General features: G+C 38.8%; 1 protein-coding gene across 1 annotated transcript in view; it reads left to right on the top strand.

Moving 5' to 3' along the window:
- Window positions 1-1,137: 1,137 nt before the first annotated feature.
- The window catches only part of LOC107752348 (metabotropic glutamate receptor 8-like), a 53,934-nt gene continuing 41,201 nt past the window's right edge, over window positions 1,138-13,870 (top strand). Inside the window, exons 1-4 of the mRNA XM_016568298.1 lie at window positions 1,138-1,177; window positions 2,159-2,294; window positions 3,402-3,556; window positions 3,644-3,781. Coding sequence (XP_016423784.1) covers window positions 1,138-1,177; window positions 2,159-2,294; window positions 3,402-3,556; window positions 3,644-3,781 — 469 coding nt within the window. The remainder of the gene's footprint in view (window positions 1,178-2,158; window positions 2,295-3,401; window positions 3,557-3,643; window positions 3,782-13,870) is intronic.

Below are 13,870 nucleotides of genomic sequence, written 5' to 3'. Positions count from 1 at the left end.
GACGCGTTTCAGAAAGGCGGGGCATAGAGGAGAAACAATAATGTACAGTATGTGGAAAATAATGTGTTTTTTTAACCTTAAACCGCATAAACACATTTCATTACACCAAATACACAACATAATGTTCTTTTTAGCAACATCATATGACCCCTTTAAAATTTACTCCTAATGGGTGCAAATTAATACCTTGAAGATACATATTAGTACCTTTTAAAAAATTACTGCTCCAGTGACCGCTTTTGTACCTTTTTTCTGAGAGTGTACAGCTCGAGATGTTGAGATCCAGCATCCCCTCGACCCTACTTAGGACAAGGTTTGGAAAGTGGATGGAAGTTTTTTCCAAGGGCAGCAGTGAGATCGTGAGGTTGCATCTTGTTTCCCCTAATAAGCCTCATTCTTAAGTCAGACATGACATCTTCAAGAGTGTCCCATGAAGACGCCCTGCCAGTAGACATTATCGCCGCACAGTATCTCAATTACATGATGATGACTGAATTGATAACAAAGGAAAACAGCCACCATTAAGGAAAGCATGACAATGGCGCTTATCCTTGAAAGGACACCCATTCGGCATAATCACTGGTTGTCTTTGGGTGAATTGGGCTTCATGATGGCTTCCTGAGCTGCTCTCGGGATGGGGCCACCACAGCTGTTCATTAAATGGACTGTAGTGGCAAGAGTGCCTATTTGGAGGGATACTAGAGTGTTTAACTCAACCTGTGAAGTGCTAATGCTGTAATGGAGGATTTAGAGACAAGATGGAAGGTTATTATAGCCACACTTTATGCAGTGCAGTGGCCTGATTCCATATCAAATGCTCTTTACTGCAAATTCCCTGACAACACGATGTCGCTGGTGAGAATGTAAATTGACCTCGAGAGTAGATAGTTTGTTTCGGAGTGTGAGACAGCGAGCACGAGTCTTCCATTAGTGTGACTGTTAGACTGTCTGAGATGTATTGAGGACCTGATCAGATCTTGACAACATGACTTGTCACAATTTTCTTGCCGCATCTCTGAATGCGGAAACCGAATTGCTATTGTGTACATTTCGGTGGATATGACACTATGGCCGTAGGTTTTCAAGTGCAGAGTCATGCGCTTTCTGAATTGCATTAGGCCGAGTAAATAAGCCGGGATGTGTTTGACATCACCTCGTGTTCCCGCAGGCACCTTGGGCAAGGTGACACTATCAGATATAATTTCAATCTAAACACGCTTTCCTCACTTCGCTGAGAAAAAACACTGAATCTGTTTGTTGTTTTCTGGTCCCTCTGTATCTAATCTATGTGCGTCCCTGTCCGTCTTATAATGGAATAAGTTTCCTTTGCCGCCCCAGTGTTTTCATCTTTCCTTACGTGCTTTCTGACCTTCTCATGTCCTGTCTTTCTCTTTCTCTCTGTTGCTCTCTTCTGCTTTCATACTCAATTTCATTTGCAATATCCCATTATCTTCTTTTCTGTCATCCTCCTTTTTCCTATTCATCTTTCTTTTGCCTCTATTGTCACTTTTCTTTTCTTTCATCCCACCCATTCCTGTCATTTCTTTTCCTCTTATCTAATTTCTCTTATCCTTTCCCTTTCCTTTCCTTTCATTTCCTTTTCCTTTACTTTCATACCTGTTTATATCATTTCCTCTCATCCAATTTCTTTCTTTTCCTATTCCTTTCATCTCCTTTCCACTTCCTTTTCATTTTCTTTCCCTTTCATCCTTTCTCATCTCTTTCCTTCCTTCCATTTTATTTCCTCTTATCAAATTTCTTTCTTACAATTGTTATTTTTTTGCATTCTCCTTTTTAACTTTGCCTTTCCTTTCATTCCTTCCCTTCATTTATTTTATCCAATTAATTTTCTTTTCCTTTTCATCCCACTTTTTTCTTTCTTTACGTTTCCTCTTAAAATATTTATTTTCCCAATTCTTATCCAATTTTCCTTTCCTTTCCTTTCCTTTCCTTTCCTTTCCTTTCCTTTCCTTTCCTTTCCAACACATCCAATTATCATTCCCTTTTCTTTCCCTTTTATACCATCTCTTCCTTTATTTTCCTCTTATCCAATCTCTTTTCTTTTCCTTTCCTCACTCTCTCCGTCGTTTATTCTTCCTCCTCTTATTCTCTATCATTTTCTCTCATTCCTGTCACTTCCTGGTCTTCTCTCTCTCAGGCGGTGTGTGTATTGCTCAATCTCTGAAGATCCCCAGAGAGCCCAGACCGGGAGAATTCGACAAGATCATCCTACGGCTACTGGAGACACCCAACGCTCGTGCCGTTGTCATGTTTGCGAATGAAGATGACATCAGGTGTCTTTATCAATAGATGTCTTTCCTTCCTCCTATTCACTGATGTTTATTTAATAAATAAATATTAATGATAATCTGTCCTTGTAATATGCTGGAAATAGAACAGGTTTCATAAGCAACATACACATTTGGTTTGCTCCTTTTTTAATATCTATATGGAGAATTTTAAAATAAGAAGAATGTTCTTAAGTTTTTGAGTTGAATTTTTTTTCATATTGTTTGAACATCACATCACATCACATCATTAGTTTCCTTTTTTTTTTAAAAATTGTCAATAGGCTTTAGTTACCTCACAGCTATTAACCGTTATTTGCTACTTGCCTAGTCAGTGGCAAGTGGTGGGACATTCTCATTCTAGATGGCATTTGGTTGGTTGTACTGCAATTGCAACATGAGTCCATAATATATACTACCTTATTTAATATACAGTATCTTACTACTTATTTAATAATATTACAGTTTTGCTGTATTTTTGATCAAATAAATGCAGCCTTGGTAAGCATAGGACACTTCTTACAAACATATTTTTTAAAATCTTGCCAACCCCAAACAGTAGTGTGGTCCTTTTACTTGGGAGAGAATATTTAAAATATGTGGAAACTTTTAGAAGTAGACTTGCATTTCGGTGGTCTAGAAGTTAATAAATAGTCACATCTACTGAAAAGCTACCAATTTTGGACAAACCACAGATAGTATTTAACTGGGACTTTCACAGAGTTCAGTTGAAGATGATGCAGTCGAGCTGTAAGTATTGCTCTTAGGAGAAAACCTCAAGAACAGGTGAAGTCAGCTATTTCCTATAACGTGCTGCCTAAGGCCTGCAGAACTTATTTTAACATAATACACTTTTCAGTCATTTTTGGCATGGAATTTCTTGTACCTGTAGCACAGGAACAAATCACCTCCCCACATTCCCGAGAGCCGCTGCCCTTCTAAGCCTATCACGTGATGTCCTTTGGATGCTTGCCTATTACACTGATGACTTCAGACCAATTTCCAATTCTAAGTGTTCTAAGTGTAACAAATCAGGTCTGCTTGAAGGACATATTTAGATTCCTGGGTTTTATCCTCGCATATGGATGCCTGTTTTGTTTGCTCATATTTCAGACGTGTCTTGGACGCTGCAAAGCGCAACAACCAAACAGGTCACTTCCTGTGGGTGGGATCGGACAGCTGGGGCTCTAAGATATCTCCTGTCGTCCAGCAGGAAAGCGTGGCAGAAGGTGCTATTACCATCCTTCCAAAAAGAGCATCCATAGAAGGTGAAGGTTCCTCTAGTATATAAATTCTGATTGAATGTTTCTCTTGCAATTCCAATCCAATTCCAATGCTTTCATACTTATTTTCAGCCTTTGACAGATACTTCAAAAGCCGCTCCTTGTCCAACAACCGAAGGAACGTTTGGTTTGCAGAGTTCTGGGAGGAGAATTTCGGATGCAAGTTAGGGATGCACGGCAAGCGTCCTGGCAGCCCCAAGAAATGCACTGGTATGAGAAGGTTTTGCATTACTGTCTCTCAACCTGGTTTAGAAATTACACTGTTACTGAAAGAGTTCTGCTCTGCCTGGAAGGCAAAGCAGTCCATCACGCTGACATCGGATTGGACCTCTTTGACGATTCAGTGTTTATCATGGTTGAGAAGATCAATGGGTACATCAGGCACAAGAGATTCTGTTTAGACAGGAACTGGTAAATCCTTAAATAAACAGAAGTCTTACAGACGTCCACACGTGCGCATACTAACATGAGCACACACACATAGGAGGTCAAAATCTTTCTGTCTTTACAATCTGAGAGTCCTTCTAAGCTCTGATTGATTTACTTGAAGGCTAGTTGGGTTGTTTAAGCAGAAGCTTAGCCTTTATTTAATCAGCTCTACATTTATGGCTGCTGTGATATGTACAGTGTGCTTGCAAAAAAAATCTTTAGCTTGGTTTCCTAGCACTTGTACTTCAACATAAGTCAGTGTGAAAGCATTCACTTGGTTTTGTAATGTGATCTGTTTTGAATATTTAGAACTTGATTTGGAACTGGAACCAGCTTTTTTCACATTAAAATCATGTTGACATGCATATAGTTTACGTCTTGTGGCTACACTATTAAAATAGTCTTTAAAGGAATATTTCACCTAAAAATGAATAATTCTGTCATTATTTACTCACTCTCACATTGTTCCAAACATGAAACGTATGAGTTTCTTCTGGTGAGCACACAAGAAGATATTTTGAAGAATGTTGGTGACAAAACTGTTGCTGGCAGCCATTGACTTCCATAGTATGGAAAAAAAAAAACACGGATGTCAATGGCTACCAACAACTGTTTGGTCACCAACATTCTTCAATGTATCTTCTTTTGTGTTCAACAGAAGAAAAACAAACTTGGTCCCACTTTATATTAAGTGGCCTTAACTACTATGTACTTACATTTAAATTAATAATTTGGTGCAATGCACTTATTGTGAACATACATGTTTTTACATTGTACTTATATTTTTAAAAATACCTGCATGTAATTACATCTGTAATTAATTTCTTATTATAATTACACTGTTCACCCATCCCTTACACCTTAACCCACCCTTAAACCTACCCATACCACCAATCCTGTCCCTAACCTTACCCATATCCCACCTCAATAGCAGCAAAAGTGTTTTGCAATACAATATGAACACAAAAAGTACATTGTACTTATGTTTTTATGTAAGTACATAGTAGTTAAGGCCACTTAATATAAAGTGGGACCAAAAACTTATACAGGTTTGGAACAAGTGGAAGGTGAGTGAATGGTGACAGAATTTTCATCGTTGGGTGAACTATCCCTGATTGGCCCCATTCACTTAATTTGTAAGTGCCAGTAATAGTATTCTACATGTTTTCCCAAGTTGAAATAATTTGCAGAAGTTATGTTGTCGATTGATCCCAACTTGTATTAGGCCTGAAATATTCCTTTAAAGTAGTAGCACGGCGATTTGACATAATGAGAATAATTACATAGCTGTGGATGCGGCACATGGCTGTCTCTCTTGCTCTCTCGCTCTCTCTTTCTGAATGATCTGTAAGGAGATGCTCAGACTACGCTTCACTGCAGATGGATGCCTCTGTCAACAGCGCGCTGGCAGAAATGCTGATTACCATCATCTATTCCTTAAAGAAGTACAAAGAGGGAGAGCTATTAAGCCATGACAAAAATATACTTTTTTGTTGCATAACAAAAACGGATGGCGAGAGATTCCAGCTGTCAGGGGCCGCACAGCGCTGGAGCCGAGGAAATGTATATTTGAATAGAAGCAATGAAGACACATACATAAGGACGCAAATACACCATTACATCAGTTTCTAAGTATTCAAATGCTGCAAAACATGAAATGGCATTAGCAGTGGATTTAACTATCGAACGTAACATTTGGGAGAGGAACTAAATATTCAGTGAGAAATCATGTAGGATGGAACTTTATTTTATCCATCAGCATGTAACTCATACCGGACATTAGCCCCTTTCACACATACAGTCTTTACTGGTAAATTAACAACATAGAAATGTTGTTTGAGGCTCTTGAATTTGGCTAGTAAGCAACAACACAGAACACACTAGCAACCACACAGAACACTAGCAATTACACAGAAATGGTGTTTGAGGCTCTTGACTTTGGCTAGTAAGCAACAGTCCGAGAACACCCTAGCAGCCATCTAGCAACTCCTCATAGACAAGCAAATGTGAATCTGAGCACTCCACGCCATATAAAACTATATAGTGTTATATTTAGTAGAGCAGTGATGCTTTCCTGTCTGGGCTGTTTGCAGAGGTAGCAAGCCATGAGAATGCATCAGTTCACTTTAGGGGATCTCTGTCACGGCATTCCCTTAAGCAGTATCCTGAATTAGACTTCATAAACTCTCCATGAACTGAGTTCAGAAAGAAAATAGACTGTACTGGAAGAAGAAATCAACTCAACTGCTTAGCAACAAACTAAAATCAACTCAAAATACTTTAGCAGCCACATAGCAACATGCTACAAACCACTCCAAATAACATTCTGGAAAACCACCCTGACACCTTAGCAACCCCCTAGCAACAAAAACACTTAGAACACCCTAGTAACTGCATTGCAGCCTACTAAAAACACCCCCAACACTGTAGCAATCGTATAGCAATATACTAAAATCTGCTCAGAACACCTTAGCAGCTGCATGGCAACATTTTACAAACCACCCCAAACACCCTAGCAACAGCATAGCGACAAAGCAACAAACTAAACAAAAACACTCAGAACAAACTAGTAACTGCATAGCAACATGCTGAAAACACCTCCAATACTCTAGTAATTACATAGCAACATATTAAAATCTGATCAGAACACCTTAACAGTTGCATAGCAACATTTTTCAAACCCCTCTGAACACCTTAGTGACCGCATGGCAACAAGTAAAAATTATCCACACCCTAGCAACCGTATAGCAACAAACACGCAGAACACCCTAGTAACTGCATAGCAGCAAACTAAAATCTGTTCAGAATATATCTTAGTAGCTGCATAGTAACATATTTCAACTCACTCCAAACCCCTTAGCAACTGCATAGCAACACATTAAAAATAATTACACACAACACCCTAGCAACAACATAGAAACAAACTAAAAAACAAAACCACCTATATCACTGCATAGCAACATGCTGAAAAAAACCCAACACCCTACATTTTTCAAACCACTCCGAACACCTTAGGCAACAAGTAAAAAATGACCCACAACACCCTAGTAACTGCATAGCAACAAACCAAAAGACACACAGAATACCCTAGTAACTGCATTGCAGCATACTAAAAAAAAAGCATAGAAACCAACTAAAATCCACTTAGGACACCTTAACAGCTGCATAGCAACAAAACCTCTCCAAATGCCTTAACAACCGCATAGCAACATACTAAAAATTACCCACAACACCCTAGCAACCACATGCACCAAACTAATAAAAACACTCAGAACAACCTAGTAACTGCATAGCAACATGCTGAAAACACCCCCAACACCCTAGTAATTGCATAGCAACATATTAAAATCCACTCATAACACTTTAGCAGCTGCATAGCAACATTTTTCAAACCACTCAGAACACCTTAGTGACCACATGGCAGCAAGTAAAAAATTATCCCCAACACCCTAGCAACCACATAGCAATAAACTAAAAAACAACAACACTCAGAACACCCTAGCAACCGCATAGCAACACACTATAAAAGCATTATGAATACCTTAGGAACCACATAGCAATGCCCCGGCAACTGCCCACAGTCTAGCATTATAGCAGTGACTCTTGAATGGGCAAACACTGCATACAATTTTGTGAAAAAATGTAAAAATCTACTTTTCCTGATTTCAGAGCACATTTATAGTCACATCCACTAAATCCCGTTCCAGTTGACTCGTACTCTCCAATAAGCATTACACATCCAACATTTCTTTGTTCTGAGAATTACATTTTGCTGACTACAGCATCCTCCAGACAGAAAAAGTAAAAAAGTGAGCGATCTTTCTTTATTCTGTTCATAAGACAAGTACTTTGGGCTAAATCCCACAGAAAGATGTCAGGCAAATGAAACTGGATTTACAAAATGTGTGGCGATGGGTTTGCTGGAGGACAGCGACTGAGCGAAATCTCTGGACTCAGCTTGTCTGCTGAAGGCGGCGTATTTTGACTAGTAAGGAATTGAGTTTGAAAGCAGCCTGTGTGTGTAAGACTTATCTGTGGGATTGAGGCAGGCAGCGGCAGTCTGAATTGATTTTATGATCAGCCAGAGATTGAGGTTTGGTGGAACGAGTGAGGCAGCTTTATTCAGAGCCTGTCTGCGGAGTAATCAAATGCTGACTTGGCAACACGTGTGGTCAGTGTTCACCTGTGTGTGTTAAGAGCAAAGAGAGCTCCATGAATATAAAATTAACCCTGTGAAAATGCTGATATCACACGGTTGCTTTCACATGTTGCAGTGTGTCTGTAAGGCAAGCATGTCTCCATGTATTGATGTCTGTGGTTGTGGGATACATCTAATGTGTCCTACATGTTGCATCAGACCTGGCAGGGAAGCTAATGGAGTTTGATTTTGTATTCCGTTACATTCAATTCTTACGTGATGTGTGATATAAATTGTGTGTGTGAATGCTTCTGGCTAGGATTCCTTTGTTAGACCAACTGTATGTGATTGGCCTTTTTAAAGGAACATCCTGGGTAATTTTTTCAGATGAAATCAACATGAATCGAAATCGACCCTATTTCGTTTCTTAAAGCGATTGTTAAAAATTATGTCATTATTTACTCACCATTATGTCATGAACACAAAATAAGATATTTTGAAAAATGTCTCACTGTTGTTTTGGACACCATTGACTTTCATTGTATGGAAAGATGTCAGGCAAATGAAACTGGATTTACAAAATGTGGGGCGAAGGGTTTGCTGGAGGACAGCGAATGAGCGAAATCTCTGTACTCAGCTTGCCTGCTGAAGAAGGTGTATTTTGACTAGTAAGGAATTGAGTTTGAAAGCAGCCTGTGTGTGTAAGACTTATCTGTGGGATTGAGGCAGGCAGCGGCAGTCTGAATTGATTTTATGATCAGCCAGAGATTGAGGTTTGGTGGAACGAGTGAGGCAGCTTTATTCAGAGCCTGTCTGCGGAGTAATCAAATGCTGACTTGGCAACACGTGTGGTCAGTGTTCACCTGTGTGTGTTAAGAGCAAAGAGAGCTCCATGAATATAAAATTAACCCTGTGAAAATGCTGATATCACACGGTTGCTTTCACATGTTGCAGTGTGTCTGTAAGGCAAGCATGTCTCCATGTATTGATGTCTGTGGTTGTGGGATACATCTAATGTGTCCTACATGTTGCATCAGACCTGGCAGGGAAGCTAATGGAGTTTGATTTTGTATTCCGTTACATTCAATTCTTACGTGATGTGTGATATAAATTGTGTGTGTGAATGCTTCTGGCTAGGATTCCTTTGTTAGACCAACTGTATGTGATTGGCCTTTTTAAAGGAACATCCTGGGTAATTTTTTCAGATGAAATCAACATGAATCGAAATCGACCCTATTTCGTTTCTTAAAGCGATTGTTAAAAATTATGTCATTATTTACTCACCATTATGTCATGAACACAAAATAAGATATTTTGAAAAATGTCTCACTGTTGTTTTGGACACCATTGACTTTCATTGTATGGTCAAAAAATACTAAATGATTAAGAAATCATTAATGTTATCAATTATAAATGAATTGTAATTGATAACACTAAGTCATTAATGCAAATGATGACGGAATTGCAGAATTGTCATTTTTGGGTAAGCTATACAACTTTTATTAAACAATTGGGTAAACAACTTTTATTCTCTGCTGACATCACCAAGGCCGCTTTAGTTTCAACTGACGGTAGTGGTATTATGGTCACGGAAGAATCATTATTTGTTTATGAAACAAAATTTTTTGAACAAATCTTTTAAGTTAAGGACTCAATCCTTCATTCTTGATTCATTCATTCTAAAATAGGGCTGAAATGATAAGTCGACATTATCGACTATAATTATCGACATTGTTGACAATTTTCGACAAATATTTTTGTTGCCGAATAGTCGTTTGATCTCGTATGACCTATCATAGTTTGACCAGTGTGGTGCTGTAGCGCAATACTGTAATTCAGCTCTCCCGGAATTAAATTCAAGAGAAGACACAGACTCCACAACCGAACCTGACGCTGCTGAAATCAGAGTTTAAATGAATATGTAAATATGTGTTGCGCGCTTTCCTCTCAATAATGAAATAAACGCACAACAAAAATGACAGCAGTGAGAAAACAGCAGTTAAGAAAGCATCTGATCATATCAATGTGGATAAGTTTGCACCAGCTCTGCAATCGGCACTCCAGTCACGTCACGTTTATTTATATAGCGCTTTATACAACAGACTGATTTAAAGCACGCAGCTTTACAGTATTAAACAAGAAAAAAAAAAATCACAGTGTCAGTTTGCATAGATTAAAGCTTGATCTAGTTCAGGACTGTTTTGATTACTATTACACTATAAGGTGTTTTAAGAGAGCTAATGTTGTTAATAAAATAATTTATCGAAAATAAAATGTCTTAGCACTTTATTTTGTTCCATATATGACTTACAAAAGGATATTTTAGGCAGAATGTTGCATCATTCAGTCAGTCAGTTACTTCTTCATACAGTTAATTAAATGGTGAATGAGAAATTCTCTGTCATCTCATTTTGTGTGCCAAATATATTTAATTGTATTGTAAAAAATAATTGTAATTGTACAATAGTAATATAATTGTTTGACATTTGACATTCACTTCAAAGCTGAAGTGATTACCTTGTTTTATTTATTATTTAGAATATGTGTAACTCAGTATTTTAACTAATTGTAAAAGCAGAATAATAGAACAAAGCCCACTGATTAATTGAAATAGTCGATTAATCGTTGTAATAATCATTAGATTAATCGATTATCAAAATAATTGTTTGTTGCAGCCCTATTCTGAAAGTTGTTTGGTCAGTTTTCATTTGTTTTCCTTTAATGGATCCTAAGCCACATTGGACTTTTATTAACGCTCACATCCAGAGTTCAATAAAGTCTTATGAACTTCACATATGCTCTTTTGTAGATCGCTGCTCTCTCTGCAGACTTGGTGCAGCTGTTGCTTTATTGTAAATGGCAGGTGAGACTCCAGAGGGCATGTAGGTGCAAAGAGTTTGTATTGTAGGAGCAGCTACACCCACATGCTTTCTTTTTCAGGTGCTCTGATGCTAATAACGCAGCAGTGGTACAAGTAGCCCGAGGCGATCAGCTGAATGGACCCTCACAGGGCCCTGAGTAGGCGCACGCTTACATATGCAGGGCCAGAACTCAAAGTTAATAGCACTCACATCCCCTCACCGAAACCCCTGCCATGAAACGGGTCACTTTTTACGACTAACTTATGCGCTGAGGTAGGAGTGATTATACAGGAGTGTCAAAAAAACATTCACAGTATGTTCCTTTTCGGATGAAGTGGGAAACCTGCGCTAAGGAAAGTTCTGAAAATGGATTCAGAGGTCAATCAAAGTCACAAACTTTTGGGCCGAATGCTAATGTAAGACCTCCACGGGCGAAAAAGACTGCGTCTGGAGTTTGAACGTGTCTGATGGCTGGGCACGAGGTGGGTGTCCTTGATACTAACATTGTTCTCCTGTTCGGAATACCATGTAATTTGCTCGCACTATCATTTAGGTTCATTCGCGAGCATTTTTGTGCGTGTGTGTTCGTGCGTGGCGAACGCTCCGCTGAGTTAAGAACCACTGTGTGATAATTACTGTTTAGTGCAAACTTCCACTCGAGTGAGGATAAGAGGACACCGTGATCATTGTCAGACAGTTCACTGGAGAGAACACTTTCGATAATGATTTTGAATTACCTGTGTGCTCTCGCCGTGAGTGGGACGCAGAGACTTTCAGAAACTGAAGCCACGTGGAGATCCAAGTTAAAATAGACGGATGATGGATGGATGGATGGATGGATGGATGATAGATAGATAGATAGATAGAAATAGATAGATAGATGGATAGATGGATAGATAGATAGATAGATAGATAGATAGATAGATAGACGGATGGATGATAGATAGACAGACAGACAGACAGACAGAGACAGATAGATAGATAGATAGATAGAAAGATAGATAGATAGATAGATAGATAGATAGATAGAGAATACATGAGAATTTACTGCTTAAAAGGAATGACCTATTAACATTCTCTTGTCTCACGCTGAGAGAAAACCGCTCTCAAGTAAATTCCCTGAAATGTTTGGGATTCGCATGAGAGCGTCTGGTGAAGGCAGCCTGAGTAATAGTGCATTTTTCAGCCCTCTCGTGCACCTGCATCACAGCCTTTCAGTATGAAAAGGCATCTAAACGCAAAGCGTCTGTGTTGGGTCTGAGCTCCACTCATGGTGCTCATCACTTGCCTCGACTCTAATAGCTCCAAGCCCTTTATGCGAGAGCGAAATGGGTGTCCGCAGGAAGAATGAAAGCAAGCCAAAGATGCCTGTTAAGTGGAGGGCACTTGAAGACATTTCATAAAGTACACCTTTGTCTGTGTTTTCTTGGAAGTATCAAAATTGCATTCTTTTTGCCAAATGTCTCCTGTGAGTCATGGCAGAATTGAATGGCTAACTCCTCATTCTGTTCTTTTTCGCTCATGGTATGATGAGAGGAATGTGAACCATATTGTTGAAGTGTGCTGTCAAATCAAGTACTTTTGATTCTGAGCGATGTAACCTGTGGAAGACATCCATATATGGGCAGAATCTTTTTGAACCGCTCTTGAGAGCATATTACTTTATAAAGCATTTATGCTAATCCAGGCCCCATGTACTTCTGTAATGCATGAAGGCTTTCATTGTTTTGACAGACAAGAAACTGTATACGAGTACAAAAAAAACTTTAGTATGTTATTTGTGTTTTCTTTGCAGCTAGATTAAAAATATAATAAATTATATTACATAAGGCAGCCAGATTTAAGACTGTATGTAGATTAATGTAGACTTGTAATAAAGATTCAAATGTATACTGTATATCATATATGTGACAAAGCCTATATTGTTCAGAGGTTGCTCTTTTATAGCTCAGGAGGCATAATTGATCCTCAGATATTTATCATAAAATTCATTGCGAAAAATAAAATCCGGGCTAACAATGAATGTAGATATAATTCAGATAATTTGGTTTTGGAAGAATTTGATGAGAAATGTTTGAACCCATTGATACTGACTTTTGATTGCAGATTTTGGTGTCTTGGCAAATCCAAGCACAGTTATGCCGAGTTCACACTGCACGATTTTAGCCCGATTTTTCACTCGCCGACTGTTTTTCAAATGCCCGACATCGGAGGCAAATCGGTGCTCGTTCACGCGAGTGACAATCACGCAGTGTGAATGATCAAAGACGCGATCTGAGGAAATCACCGACACGTCGCCGACACCCGCGAAATATTTGGCATGCTAAATATCTGATTCTTCCTATTGTGAAGTCATGCAGTGTGAAACCCCCTGTCGCGGATCCATCGTGCAATGTGAACACAGCAGCAACTGAATGCTACCCCAGATAGTCACGCAGTGTGAAAACAACGGCGATCCGACGAGTTTGAAAATCGTGCAGTGTGAACTCGGCATTAGAGACATTGCTGAGATCTCTTTCGAAAGGGCTCTGAGGAGAAACATCTGAGAAGAACATCTTGAGTAGAAGTTTCCACTTACTCTCCATTGTTTTCTAGGACAGAGGTTCTCAATTCCAGTCCTCGCGACCATAGCCGCGGGAACGTATTTTGAGCAGGGGGGACTGAGAAATAAAACCAGGGGGGGATCACCAATACGATCCAAAAGCGCAACTTCTTTAATAAAAGTTTCATTTCTTCGTTTAATATAAGCGGGTTTGTCTTTATTGTGTCTTTATTATGTTCCATCTTTATTTGACCCTAGCACTTTCTATTCTATTTTAATTCTACTTTATCTTTTTTATTTAAAAAAAAAATATATATATATAAAAAAAA

The sequence above is a fragment of the Sinocyclocheilus rhinocerous genome, unplaced genomic scaffold, assembly GCF_001515625.1.
Source record: "Sinocyclocheilus rhinocerous isolate Xijiao unplaced genomic scaffold, SAMN03320098_v1.1 scaffold861, whole genome shotgun sequence".
NCBI classification, from domain to species: Eukaryota; Metazoa; Chordata; class Actinopteri; order Cypriniformes; family Cyprinidae; genus Sinocyclocheilus; species Sinocyclocheilus rhinocerous.
The sequence above is the reverse complement of the archived record's forward strand: the minus strand, read 5'-3'. Positions and strand labels throughout refer to the sequence as shown.